Source organism: Bubalus kerabau, chromosome 11, assembly GCF_029407905.1.
Source record: "Bubalus kerabau isolate K-KA32 ecotype Philippines breed swamp buffalo chromosome 11, PCC_UOA_SB_1v2, whole genome shotgun sequence".
Lineage (NCBI taxonomy): Eukaryota > Metazoa > Chordata > Mammalia > Artiodactyla > Bovidae > Bubalus > Bubalus kerabau.
This window is the reverse complement of record NC_073634.1, coordinates 24,337,268-24,351,922: the sequence shown is the minus strand read 5'-3', so window position 1 is coordinate 24,351,922 and position 14,655 is coordinate 24,337,268. Positions and strand designations below refer to the sequence as shown.

Sequence of the window (14,655 nt, the reverse complement as noted above, 5' to 3'; positions counted from 1 at the left end):
CTTTTTCACTTCAGTTCAGTTGCTCAGTCATATCCGACTCTTTGCGACCCCATGAATCACAGCACACCAGGCCTCCCTGTCCATCACCAACTCCCGGAGTTCACCCAAACTCATGTCCATCGAGTCAGTGATGCCATCCAGCCATCTCATCCTCTGTTGTCCCCTTCTCCTCCTGCCCCCAATCCCTCCCAGCATCAGAGTCTTTTCCAATGAGTCAACTCTTTGCATCAGGTGGCCAGAGTATTGGAGTTTCAGCTCTAGCATCAGTCCTTCCAATGAACACCCAGGACTATTTCCTTTAGAATGGACTGGTTGGATCTCCTTGCACTCCAAGGGACTCTCAAGAGTCTTCTCCAACACCACAGTTCAAAAGCATCAATTCTTTGGCACTCAGCTTTCTTCACAGTCCAACTCTCACATGCATACATGACCACTGGAAAAACCATAGCCTTGACTAGACAGACCTTTGTTGGCAAAGTAATGTCTCTGCTTTTTAATATGTTGTCTAGGGTGGTTATAACTTTCCTTCCAAGGAGTAAGCATCTTTTCATTTCATGGCTGCAGTCACCATCTGCAGTGATTTTGGAGCCCAGAAAAATAAAGTCTGACACTGTTTCCACTGTTTCCCCATCTATTTCCCATGAAGTGATGGGATGGGATGCCATGATCTTCGTTTTCTGAATGTTGAGCTTTAAGCCAACTTTTTCACTCTCCTCTTTCACTTTCATCAAGAGGCTTTTTAGTTCCTCTTCGCTTTCTGCCATAAGGGTGGTGTCATCTGCGTATCTGAGGTTATTGATATTTCTCCTGGCAATCCTGATTCCAGCTTGTGCTTCTTCCAGCCCAGCGTTTCTCATGATGTACTCTGTATATAAGTTAAATAAGCAGGGTGACGATACACAGCCTTGACGTACTCCTTTTCCTATTTGGAACCAGTCTGTTGTTCCATGTCCAGTTCTAACTGTTGCTTCCTGACCTGCATACAGGTTTCTCAAGAGGCAGGTCAGGTGGTCTGGTATTCCCATTTCTTTCAGAATTTTCCACAGTTTATAGAAGGACTGTGTGAAATAACATCTGTCCGTTCAGTTCAGTTCAGTCGCTCAGTCGTGTCAGACTCTTTGCAACCTCATGAATTGCAGTACGCCAGGCCTCCCTGTCCATCATCAACTCCCAGAGTTCACTCAAACTCATATCCATCGAGTCAGTGATGCCATCTAGCCATCTCATCCTCTGTTGTCCCCTTTTCCTCCTTCCTCCAATCCCTCCCAGCATCAGAGTCTTTTCCAGTGAGTCAGCTCTTCTCATGAGGTGGCCGAAGTACTGGCGTTTCAGCTTTAGCATCATTCCTTCCACAGAACACCCAGGACTGATCTTCTCTGGTTTTATAAATGTGTAGCTGTATTTTATGTGATGCTGGATCCTTGAATAGGAATGTAACCCCAATTATAGCGACTTTTCCAGGACTATCTTAGTGAAACTGGGGCCTGTCTATGTTGTTTTTCATTTGTGAGATATAGTTCTATGTGTAAGATAGTTTTTCTTGTTCAACTTTTATAATAAGTTCCTCTCTCCATCCCCCATGTCATAGTTGAGATTTTGGTAGGCTAGGCGCAGATATCTAGCCCAGAATTTGGTGTATGGGTCTAAAACTGAGGAGAAAAATCAGATTTGGAGTCATCAGTCCATGGGGCTGCAAAGAGTCAGACATGACTGAGCGACTAAGACTTGAACTTTTCATGTAGGTGATAAAAATATGGGAGTAAATGAGATTAGTTAGGGGAAAAAACAGAAGGAGGGAGCAGACAGACAAGGATGGACTCCACATTTGAGGGGTGAGGGAAAATATGTCACTCTAAGAAACAAATGGAAAAAGAAACAGAAATAAAAAGAAGCAGATGGGATTGTGTGTCACTGATAAGAAGAGAGAGTTTAAAAATGAAAAATCGAGCCCCCTTCTCCCCCCCCCCCCCCAAAAAAAAGCCTGTCATGTAGTGTTAGGTGCACCTTTCAAGGAAGAAAGGTCAACCTTGAAGGTAAAGGGTGTCTACAAAAACAGTTTAAACCAATGAGGGCACGCAGTTATATGTATAAAATTAAAACTTTTGTCAAAAGTTCCGTTCGTGTTTTGTTTTAAAAAAAGGTTTTTAAAATCTTGCTTAGTGTTGAAGAGGAATCCATTTACAAAGTCTGTTACCTACACACAGAATGTTATGGCTGGTGAATAGAAAGCTGAGAAATATCTGGGTTCTGGTCTGTACTCCATCCATTATTTTAACTGCTCAAGCACTCAGTCATCTAATAGGGTGGGAGATCTGTAAGCAGATCAGTTATTGTCAGGTAGGTAATTGCTATACCAGAGATGACAAAAAGTTCTTGGGCAAATGATTTATGCCTTTGGGGGCTCCGTTTCTTTACCTGTAAAATAATAATAAATTATTATTTATAGTTGACATAGCATCCTTCATACAGTTTTGCATTGTTGTAATGTTATTTGCTTCTAAAATATTTTTCTTTAAAAAGTATAAGTGCATATATGTGTTTGTATACATATTTGTGTACTTCTAATATATGTTAAAAAATTCATTATATGGTACACTTGATAAAAAAAAAATCTGTCCGTACACTGAGGCTGTCAAGCCCTCAGCTAATGAAGTATATACAGTAAGATAGACCATACTAAATGCTCTTGGTTAGTGAGTGCTGTCTACTTTAATCCAGTGAGAGTTGTACCATCCTTTGAAGAGTTGAACGTTTTTGAAACATGTTTGTCTTCTGAATTTTATTCTGCTGCCATTTTAAAAAGTAGGGAGTGGTTTTGACCCATAATGAGTGACAAAGGGATGCAAGGAAAGACTGTCTTGCCGGTTATGAAAATTTAAGTTTTATGAAAAGTGGTGGCTGAGATGCCTTCAAAGAAATGGTTGACGAAAACGAAGGTAAAGAGTGCGGGGCATTTATGAATAGGTGACCACCAAGTTATCTTCCTGAAGCATGGACAGTCTCTCATTGTCAAAAGTGCCTATTTTGTGTCCTTTGATACAGGGTGACTTTGTATTCAAGGCATTTATTAGCTTGTATTATGTGCCCTGTACAGTGCTAGTTGCTGGAGTTACTTTGGTGAAAAAAAAAAAGATATAGGTCTCTTGAATGTTACGATTTGGTAGGAAAGATAGAGGTAACAAGGGACACATCGGAGGTCAGTTTTGCCCAAGCACTGTATGGAGCCAGTGTTCTAACGACCACTGGTTCTTGACAAAAACCACGTTAACTGCATTGTTTATCTCTAGCTCAGCCTCTCCCTCCCTCTCAGTATTCCCACACTCTAGGATAGGCACAGTTTAAGGAAAAAATTTTGAAATTTTGTAATTAAGTGTCTGAATCTCTAGAAACATGTCAATAAGCATGTATAGTGCACGTGACTAGGAAAAAGGTTAAGAATTCAAGCTAGGGAAATAACATTCAAATCTGTATTTGCAAGCCAGACTATGTTCTTGAATACAAACCCCACACTTGAAAAAATTACTTGCTTTGTTTATTTAATCAGATTAAACAAACCTTTAATTACTTTTTGTTTATAGGTTCAGGGGCAAGTTCATCCAACTCTTGAGTCCAGTGATGATGCTCTTCAGTATGTTGAAGAATTAATTTTGCAACTGTTAAATATGCTATGCCAAGCTCAACCCCGAAGTGCTTCAGATGTAGAGGTATGATCAGTTTTGCCTTGTATCTAATATGTGTGTTTATTGTAATGTCAGTAAAGAGGGGAGGTGTTTGCTTTTCAGTTCCACACAGCGTCTAATGGTATGTTTAAAATGATGACTAGATTTCTTTTAACTTTGTATTGAGTGTCTGCTAGCTTGTCTATGTTTTTGCATCAAACTATTCCATTATTTGCTTTTAATCTAAAGTCAACTTTTATTGATCTCTAAATACTACTTCTTGATGCTAGAATGACAGATATATTTAAGAGTGGAATATATCCAAGTGTTTCTTTTTTTCTTGTTGTTATTTCTTAAAGTCAGCTATCGTTTCAAAAGCATTTCAGCCAATCCTTTGATCTTCAGTGCTCTGTGTATTTTTAGATAGGAAGTGAACCCCTCCCCACCAATTGGAAGGGAGGGAAACATCAAAATTCTAGGAAGGAAGATGTCACAAATATGACATGGCTCCTGTCTTTTTATGGCTTGTAGATTAGTGGAGATACAGGCAGATGTATGGGCAATAACATGATGTGATGTCCTGTGAGTAAAGGGTATGTGGGAAACCATAAAAAAAAAAAAAAAGCAAACTAATAATGCAGACTTTGGGGCTTAAGTTTGGATTGTCAGAAGAGCCACCTAAATTGAGTTCTTAAGGAGTCAGGTTTGAGAAGAGAAAAAAAGAAGGTTTGAAGTACCAACTACAGAAAATTGGAGATAGAGCTGGAAATATAAAAGGAGTTTTCTGGCAATGATGTAAGGTCATTTGACTTTGAAGATCTTAAATGTATAGTGTACAAATCTTTGCATTTCTATGACATTTCTTTTGTGGTCCTTGTGTGGGCTCAAAAAAGACAGTTGAGTTGAATGGTATTTCACCATGGCTATAGAATGACAGAGCAGTAGGGCAAGAGAGTTGTGGAAATTAGTAATAGTGTGCTTTACAACCCTTTTCAGGACACAACACACTAGAATGTAATGATGACTTTGTGGTACACAGTGGCTGGGGAGGAGGTGTGTCTCTGTGTACCCCTGCTGTGTTCTCCTGAGGCAGTTAGGAATTGATATATAGTTATATCCAATAGGAAGCTCAGCTGAAAAGAGCATCAGAGAATCAAATTGGATAAGGGGAAAAATGAAATTTAATAACAGCTGATCTTTGAGTGCTTGCTATAGTTTCATATTGCTCTAAACGCTTCTGTGTTTATATTTCATTTAAAGTTTTTAATAACCCCATGAAGATGGTACTGTTTTTCCTGTATTAGAGTATGAGGTCCAGAATATAAGTTCTTATTCACTACCAAACCCCCAGCACCCAGAACAATGTCTGGCGCTGAGAAGGCACTCAAGAAATACAGTTTGAATGAATTAATGTGGAAACTGAAGCATAGAGAGGTTAAATAAGTTGCCCATGGTTATAGCTAGTAAGCAGTGAAGCCAAGACTCTCATCCAGAAAGTCTAAACTTCAGGGCATACATTCCAGTAAACTATTCTGTCAGTTAGGAGAGGGGCAGGTAGGTTGGAAAAACATGGAGGGAACAGGGATTTCCCAATAAGATCAGAGAGCTGATAACACTAGAATACCTGATAGAAATAGAATAGATTGGGATCAGAGACAAAGTTGTTAGCATTTAAGATTCTTAAGGTAACATACTTCCAAAAGCAGGATGTCATAGATTAACTGACCATAGGTGAGTGGGTCTCTCTCTGGATTTTCTGTCCTCATTCAGTGATCTATATTTCTGTTTTTGTGGCAGTACCATTATTGTTTGGATGACTATAACTATGTAGTATAGTCTGAAGTTAGGGAGACTGATTCCTCCAGATTTGCTTTTCTTTCTCAAGATTGCTTTGACTATTCGAGATCTTTTGTATTTCCATACAAATTAAAAAATTTTTTTTTGTTCTAGTTCTGTGAAAAATTGCATTGGTAATTTGATAGGGATTGCATTGAATCCTGTAGATTGCCTTGGGTTGTATGATCTTTTGACAGTATTGATTCTTCCGATCCAAGAACACAGAATATCTTTCCATCTGTTTGTGTCCTCTTTGATTTCTCTCATCAGCGTCTTAAAGTTTTCAAAATACAGGTCCTTTGCCTCCTTCGATAGGTTATTCCTAGGTATTTTATTCTTTCTGATGCAGTGATAAAAATGGGATTGTTTCCTTATTGTTATTTCTGATCTTTTGTCATTAGTGTATAGAAATGCAACAGCTTTCGGTGTATTAATTTTGTACCCTGCAACTTTACCGAATTTATTGATGAACTCTAGTAGTTTTCTGGTAGCATCTTTAGGATTTTCTGTGTATAGTATGATGTCATTGCCAAACAATGACAATACTTTTTTCCCAATTTGGATCCCTTTTATTTCTATTTCCTTCATCTTAGAATTTTCTTTTTACCCTATGAACTATATCCTTAAATTTTATTTTATTTTTTGGCTTTCCTTTTCCTTTCATTTTTTTCTTCAACTTTTTTTCTTTTCCTTCATTCCCAAAGAATCTTTGTAGTTTCTAATAAGTTTGTCACTCACATTTAGATTTCCAAAGTGATTTCTCATTATTTTCTACCTTTCTAGGCAGAAAAAAAAATTCTCCTACACATTCTAAGCCTTTATTAATAGCACTTTAAAAGTGCCTCCGGGTCTGAATATTTGCACTCAAGTACATGCATAAGAATTTTCATAGAGCCTAGAATGTTTGTATTGGAATTAATCTTAAAGATTATCTATCTAGACACCTTTATTATGTAAAGGAAAAGACAGGTTCTGCTAATGAGACAGAGCTGAATTGTGAACCTAGCTCTTTATATTTTATTTTTCCCAAGGCCACTAAATGTCAGTCAAAGTGGAGAGTCTCAATTTAAAGCAAACTGTTAATCTTGAAAGTGGCAGAGTAATAGACTTTAATTCATGGATCTTTTATCGACCATTTCTCCTTGGGCTTCTTTACCTTAAATTATATATGATAATTGTAAAAAGAAATTTTATTTTGCTCTAGAATTATAATTAAATTTTCCACGACAAGAGATAAAGTATTTATTTCATTCTGGCCTTTTTCACAATCAAGGCATCTTTTTAACCCTATCATTCTTTCCCATGACCTTTGGTAGTACTTCTCAAATAAATAGTCCAGTAATATACTAATAAATAAGTTAAAAAGGTTTTCCTCATCATTATTATTTTCCCTTTCTTGCCTTTTCTTTTATTGTTCCTGACTTTCCTTCCCCTTCTTTCTCAAAACAGTAGATAAACTTGGAACTAGGTGGATAAAATTGAGATGAGAAGGGATTGCTGTTGTGTTTTCTTTCTCTTCTACCTCAACCCCTGCCTGCTGTTTGCCTCTGTAATTCTACCAGTGGTTTGTTTTTTTTTTCCAAAGATGTATGTTAAGTGTATTTAGAATTGGTAGGTTGAGTTCAGCTTCTGTATTACTCTCGGTTATCACCTCTAATGCCCAACTAAATTTTTATAAATGAATAGGAAAAATAAGTGCATTGCCTATAGTAAAAGAAAATTTTATTTTAAGAAACTTTGTTTCAGTTTACCATGTATGTGATTACAAGGGTGTGATGTAAAATGTATTAAAGAAAGTGAAGTCACTCAGTCGTGTTTGACTCTTTGCGACCCCATGGACAGTAGCTTGAACCAGGCTCCTCCGTCCATGGGATTTTCTAGGCAAGAGTACTGGAGTGGGTTGCCATTTCCTTTTCCAATGTATTAAGAATTTATTATTTCTTAATATGCATTGAAGTTTGCCCACCCCCATGCCTGCCAGTGAGCTATAGGGTTATACTATTATAAGGTTTGTAATCATGGTTATACCTATACCTGTTCAGTTAACCATGGGTTTAACCCATCAATATGAAATTTTTAATTGAGAATTATGGTAAAGTTAGTCCAAAATCTCTTAATCGTAATTTTTGGATTAGCAAGTGTATAGTAGTGACTTGGAAAAAAGGAAAAGAATTCTTGTTTTGAACGTTCCTTTCCACCCTTTTCCCCATTCCTTTATTATTCCTTTTTCACTTGCCAAAATCCCCCAGTATTTTGGGCCTTTGTATTGCCTTTATTATATAGGTTATAGTATCCTAGCAAATAGCTTTTCAGCTAGACATTTGAAAAAGTTTGTTAACTCCATTTTTAACTACAGTAATTTCTTTTATTAGAATTAAAATGATCACTTCTTACATTTGACAGCTGACATTGCCTTAGATGAAGAGAAAATTTATTAAACTTGAGTAGGTTAAACTATTCTCAATTCATAAATTTGTTCATAACATGTCCTGGAGTTACTGTGTCCTTTTTCCTACAGAATATCACATAGCGATCTGTTCAAAAGCAATTGCTAGGACTTTCAGTTTACATTTATTGTAATTTTACCTAATAATTTTTACATATTACTGGCTAAATATGGAACAATTCAAAGTACGTGTTAAAATTATGTAATAGTGACCTCTACTGGTTGTAATTATGGTATCCTGAAAGTGGATTTTAGAAACTTCAGCGGTTGAAAGTACCTTTTGTTTGAAATGAATTATATTAGTTTATTAAAGTCGGGAAATTCAGCTTTTACAGTAACATGAGTTCTTTAACTTTGAATGGAAATTCTAACCGAATGAGTGCTAGACATTAAAATGAAGTATCGTGATGAAAATTAATGACCTGTGGAAGATGCAGACTCTAATGATAAAACTACAATGTATTAAAGTTGGCTGTTACTAGTGTAAACCTTGATTTCCATGCTTTACAAATAGTTTTGAAATCAAGTACCTCTTTGCATGACGGATAAAGAAAAACAATTCTTACAAGTTTCAAGTGCAAAATGGTATTTTAGATTATAATTGATGTTGAAAGAAAGGACAAATGAAAGTTGAATTTAGATATTTGCTTTTTGAACTTAGATCTTGTTCCTTGAAATTTTATGTACTAATGTTTTAAATAGCTTCTGCTCATTCTTACTATCAGCTTTATCATGGTAAAGTAGAAATTTAGAATATGATGTCCCCCCGTTAATAGAAGGAGCGTTTAGACTCTTAATTGCCTAATTAAGAAACTAGTACTTTGGCAGTTGTCTCTTAGTTTAGGTATGTTTGTAGTATAAATTATACCACATGTGAAACACCTGCTTTTGGTATTCTTTGCTTTTTAAAAGTAAATTATAAGTGAAGAACACTATTTAATATATTTGTTGCTTAGTTTTTATTTTCCTATTTTCCAAGGAACGTGTTCAAAAAAGTTTCCCTCATCCAATTGATAAGTGGGCAATAGCTGATGCCCAATCGGCTATTGAAAAGAGGAAGCGAAGAAACCCTTTATCTCTCCCAGTAGAAAAAATCCATCCTTTGTTAAAGGTAAAGCTGAAATACTACCTTCTTGCCTCTTAAAAGCAAAATAAAACCCATGATTTTCAAGCACAAGAAATATATTTTATGGATAATAGAGTCAACTGAAGAGTGACATTCTCTCTTTTTAGTTTTTCCAGGAGTTTATGTCATGGGGAGGGATGATATAATAGGAAAGTATATGTTCAGCAACGTGATTTAAAGTAGTTTCATACTCACAGTAATCATCAAATTGAAAGGACTAAGAAAGTTATAATTGTGAATTTTGCTAATCTCAGATGTTACCAGAACCTCAAAGAGTTTGCAAAACTCCTTTTTCTATTGGCTAGACATACTTGTCCCTATAAATCCTTCAGATTTTAGTCCTTCACATCATTAGAAGTGTAGGGACCTCTGTGAGATTGCCATAGGGCCATGTGTCATCTTTGAACAAAAATTCCATAAAAATCACCTATACTATCTAGTCTTGCTGTGCTTAGTCGCTCAGTCATGTCCAACTCTTTGCAACCCCATGGACTGTACTGTAGCCCGCCAGGCTTCTCTGTCCACAGGGATTCTCCCAGCAAGAATATTGGAGTGGGTCGCTATGCCCTCCTCCAGGGGATGTTCCCAACCCAGGGATTGAACTCAGGTCTCCCACATTGCAGGCAGATTCTTTACTGTCTGTGCCACCAGGGAAGCCCAAAACTACTGGAGTGGGTAGCCAGTCCCTTCTCCGGGGCATCTTCCTGACCCAGGAATCAAACTGGGGTCTCCTGCATTACAGGCGGATTTTTAACCTGCTGAGCTACCAGGGAAGCCCTACTCTCTAGTCTTACTTGTCATTTTTATTAGTCTAGTCAGTCAGTTGAATCTCTCCAGAACTAATAGAAAAAATAACTGCTGGAAACTTTAATAATGTTATTTGTATTTTATTTAATGACATCATTGATTAGCTCTCACATTAAAAATATGGGTATTAGAATAATTAAAACCTTAATAATATTTCTGATATCAGTAATTTTTTACTATAATATAAGCAAAATGCTAATACTTTTATACATCATGTCTAAGTTTTATTATTCAACAGAGTTAATTATTATCATCCCCACTTTGTAGATGAGGTAACTGAGCAGAAAGTGGTTAAGTAACTTTCTGTCCAAGTTCACAGGGCTCTAAGTGATAGTGTTAGGAAATTCAAGTCTGGCTGGACACTTGTATGATTAAGACTATCAAAAAGTTATGTTTTGTCCTTTATTGTTTGAACAGAAATATCTGCCTGTATCTTACTAACCGGTCTAAGGATGTTAAGTGCAACTTACAGAAAATTACTAAGCTATTAGTTGTTGCACTTCTTTATGATTCTCTTACAGTTGATTTATAATGTTATATTAGTGTCAGGTGAACAATGTAGTGAGTAAGTTTTGTAGATTGTACTCCATTTAAGGTTACTATAAAATATATAAACTTATTTTGAAGTTTTTTCCTTAATTGGATTGTTTAGAAAATAGAATCTGTTTTCCTATGTGAATTGATCAGGCCCACAAAAGCCCATACTCTCTTTGAAATTGGATAGTGGTACTATTTAATGTGCCCTTAATAACCACTGTTGTCCAGCAGGACACAACAGGAATTTTTTTTCCATAGAAACAACTTAGATACCAGGAATGTACCACTAAGTTTTTAGGAAGTCCAGGTTCCTTTGGATAGAAGGATAGAGGTATAAGGATAGTAGATATTCCCAGATACCAATTAAAGGAAAAGAAACTTGTTTGTCATTATTAATTCCAGGTATTCTGAATTAGATAACAATGAGCATTTTCCCCTCCCACAGACTTGGGCTTCTCTTCCTAGTTGAGGGATTATCTCTATAGTTATCTGTACTTCTTAAGTATTTTACATGATCATAGGTAATTTTGGCTTACCTTTTCTTACCTTACATTTTCAAATAGCAATATGTGTATTATTCATAGATGCACCACTTTACAATGGCCTCGGTAAATGTTACGCTAAACTGTATACATTTTTTTAAAATCAGTTTGTCAAATCTATAGTAAATAATTTTAAACGTGCTTTTCTTTTAATTTTTCAGGAGGTCCTAGGTTATAAAATTGACCACCAGGTTTCTGTTTACATAGTAGCAGTATTAGAATACATTTCTGCAGACATTTTAAAGCTGGTGGGGAATTATGTGCGAAATATACGGCATTATGAAATTACAAAACAAGATATTAAAGTGGCAATGTGTGCTGATAAGGTAAGATACTGATCTATGTGTTCTATTCTTATATTTTTATTTGTGACTTAAATGGGTGCTAACATACTACTCAGACAGAATAAAATTGTATATTGTCTGTTAGGTTATACTTTTAGTAATCTAATAGCAAAAACTCCAGATATCACTTTATCTAAATGAAATTTATATATTGAGTCCTAAAATGTGTTTAAATATGTCATGTAGCTTTTCTGTATTGCTGCATGTAGGGTTAATAACAGTAATTCATCTCTTATTAGTGAACTTCTTAAGTTTTTATTTGGATTGGAAGAACTAGAAGATTATGGATTTATTTGAAAACAATTTTTGAAAATGTACAAATAGTAAACTCTTGGTAGTTTTATTTCAGTGCCTAACTTTCTTTAGATACTGCTAGTATGGTTTTACTATGATAACATTAAGAGCAAACATTTATTGAAAGTTGAGCACGTATGTGACTTATCTCATTTGGTCCCTAAGATATCCCTCTACAGTAGATACTCTTATCTACATTTTATAAAAGGGAAACTGAAGTTCACAGAGATAAAGAAATTGGTTCAGAATTTTCTGAGATGTTTCAAAGCTTAGACTTGAACCCCAGATCTAAGTCTAAAGCATTAGACTATATACTACCTCAGTATTTTTATTTAATAAAAATGATCTTTCAAAAAAGAAAATATTTTCTAATGAAGTATTTCATCCCCTTTTTTCTAACTGTTATTGATTTGAAATATTCTTTCTGATTACCTAATCCAGTTAAATATATTTTAGTATTTATTGTTCTTTCACAATGTGAAAATCATCTGACCTGAAGGATTTCAAATTTTTTATTTTTTAATGAATAAGTATTTTATTTTAAAAGAGTAAATGAATATAAAATATTTGATGCTTTTAAATGAATTGATAAATAAAATATTTCTGAGTATGTATGTAGCTCACAGAGAAGAGATGCAAGAGAAGTATAAAATAAGGCTGTAGATTTGATGAAAGGGTACTTACATTTGTGAAACAAGCAGAAAGTGATACAAGGTAAAATCTTATTTTATTGTTATAGGGATAATGATGTAGAAGTTCACAGGAGGGAAAAGATGAGGTTTAGCAAGAGGAGGAGGAGGAGTAGAAGAGTTCTTGGGGAAAAAAAGGGGACTTATTTTGATCAATCACCAGAAACCTGGGAGTTATTCAAATATGAGTTATGTGAGGCCCTGGAATAAAATGGTGATGCCAAAGGTATGGAACAGAGGAAACTAAGAGAGAAATCCAAGACAAGATTTGGAAACAAAATAGAAGTACTAGATTAACAAGAGAGACAGACAGACAGATAGATACTAGTATTGACAGAGAACTTAGAAGAGGCAGTTTGTGATACCGGATGTAAAATTTTGTCTTAGAGAAGCTGTAGAGGGAGCAGTAGCATTATATCCAAGAAGAGGTTATTGTGTGTCTGTTTATTGTCATTTAAGAACTATATTCAAATAACAGATTTTGTTTAACTTCAAATTTGACTATAGATTCATATTTTATTATAGTTTTTTATATCTCTGATTATGTAGGTATTGATGGATATGTTTCATCAAGATGTGGAAGATATAAATATATTATCTTTAACTGATGAAGAACCTTCCACCTCAGGAGAGCAGACTTACTATGATTTGGTAAAAGCATTTATGGCAGAAATTCGACAATACATAAGGGAACTTAATTTAATTATAAAAGTTTTTAGAGAGCCCTTTGTCTCCAATTCAAAATTGTTTTCAGCTAATGTAAGTATCATTGTGTGAATGTATATCATTACATGTGTTGTTAATTTTACATGACCACTCAAATTTGAATTTATATACTTCATGACTGCTAATTTGTCCATTTTTTTAAAGTTGTAGGGTTTAATTTATCATGACTATGATCACAAATGAAGTTGCTACAACAGTTTTAATTTATTTTTTAATTTTGAGGAAAATTGCTTTACAATGTTATTTTGGTTTTTGCCACACAACAATACAAATCAGCCATAGTTGTACATATATCTGCTCCCTGTTGAGCCTCTCTCCCCTCCCCCAGCCACAGCAGTTTTGATAAATTAACCACCAGAAATTAAAAGACAAAATCTAAGCTAGACTGATTATGTAAGTATAAATGAATTCACAGAATCTTCCACGAATTCCAGAGAATAAAGCATCTTGTTTAGGTGGAAGATTTCTGTGTTTAATTTGACTCATTTGCATCATTGAACCAACACTGCATCAGTGCTGTCTATATTGTTAGATGCCATACTTGGCAATGGAGATTCAAAGATAAATCAAAAACTATTTACTTTTCTCAAGTACAACCTAGTCAAGACAGTGATGTCAATTCTAAATTGCAATACAGTACTAATTACCATAACAGAAGTATGTGCTAATGTGCTATGTGCTGATTACCATAACAGAAGTATGACAACAGTATTTTGGGAAGCACAAAGGAAGGAGCCAATAACTGAAAATTAGAGAAGGGATTACTGATCTTACAGTAGTAATCAAACCAACCTGATTGGGTCCCGGAAAAGTACTAAGGAAGAATAGCTGAGATTGTCTAAGGAAGTTGCATTCTAGTAATTTCTAAAACTGTACCTACATAATCATGGATGACTGATGGAGAAGTGGTACTCACAACAGAGGCTGAGACGGAATGTTGTCATTGTTATGACAATGAGTGAACATTAAAAAATAAAGGAGTAAATGATGAGTTGTACAAATCTGTAAATATAGTAAAAACCATTGAATTGTTTACTTTCAATGGATGAATTGCATTGCCTATAAATCATATTTTAATGAAGTTGTTTAAAAAGAGAAAGAGATAAAGAGTAGGCAAAGATATTCTTAGGACACAAAAAATCAAGAACCATAAAATTAAAAATTAATAACCTAGACTGCATTAAGACAAAAAAAAACTTTTGCTCTTCAAAAAGCATTATCAGAAAAATAGGAACATAAGCCACATATTGGTGGAAGCTACTTCAAATACATACATCTAACCAAAGGATTGTATTCAGAATATATAAAGAAATTCAGCAATTCAGTAATAAGAAAAACAGCTTGATACTTTTAAATGGGCAAAAAATTGAACACTTTATAAAAGAAGATACAACAGTGATCAGAAAGCATGTCAAAGGATGACCAACATCAGTAGTCACTGGTGTTAAATCATTTAGTCATGTCTGACCCTTTGTGACCCCATGGACGGTAGCCTGCCAAGCTCTTCTGTCCATGGGGTTTCCCAAGCACGAATACTGGAAAGGTTTGCAATTCCCTTCTCCAGGGGATCTTCCTGACCCAGGGATCCCGGGTCTCTTGCATTGCAGGTGATTCTTTACCATCTGAGCCAAACCCCCACACATCTTAAT

General features: G+C 35.3%; 1 protein-coding gene across 3 annotated transcripts in view; it reads left to right on the top strand.

Moving 5' to 3' along the window:
* Positions 1 to 14,655, top strand: part of SOS1 (SOS Ras/Rac guanine nucleotide exchange factor 1) — a 134,815-nt gene that overhangs the window by 52,395 nt on the left and 67,765 nt on the right. For 2 of the 3 annotated variants that reach the window (XM_055539865.1, XM_055539864.1), the window contains exons 2-5: positions 3,579 to 3,704; positions 8,921 to 9,052; positions 11,115 to 11,279; positions 12,830 to 13,039. In XM_055539865.1, the coding sequence (XP_055395840.1) occupies positions 3,579 to 3,704; positions 8,921 to 9,052; positions 11,115 to 11,279; positions 12,830 to 13,039 (633 nt within the window). The remainder of the gene's footprint in view (positions 1 to 3,578; positions 3,705 to 8,920; positions 9,053 to 11,114; positions 11,280 to 12,829; positions 13,040 to 14,655) is intronic. The other variant, XM_055539866.1, reaches the window with a different exon arrangement.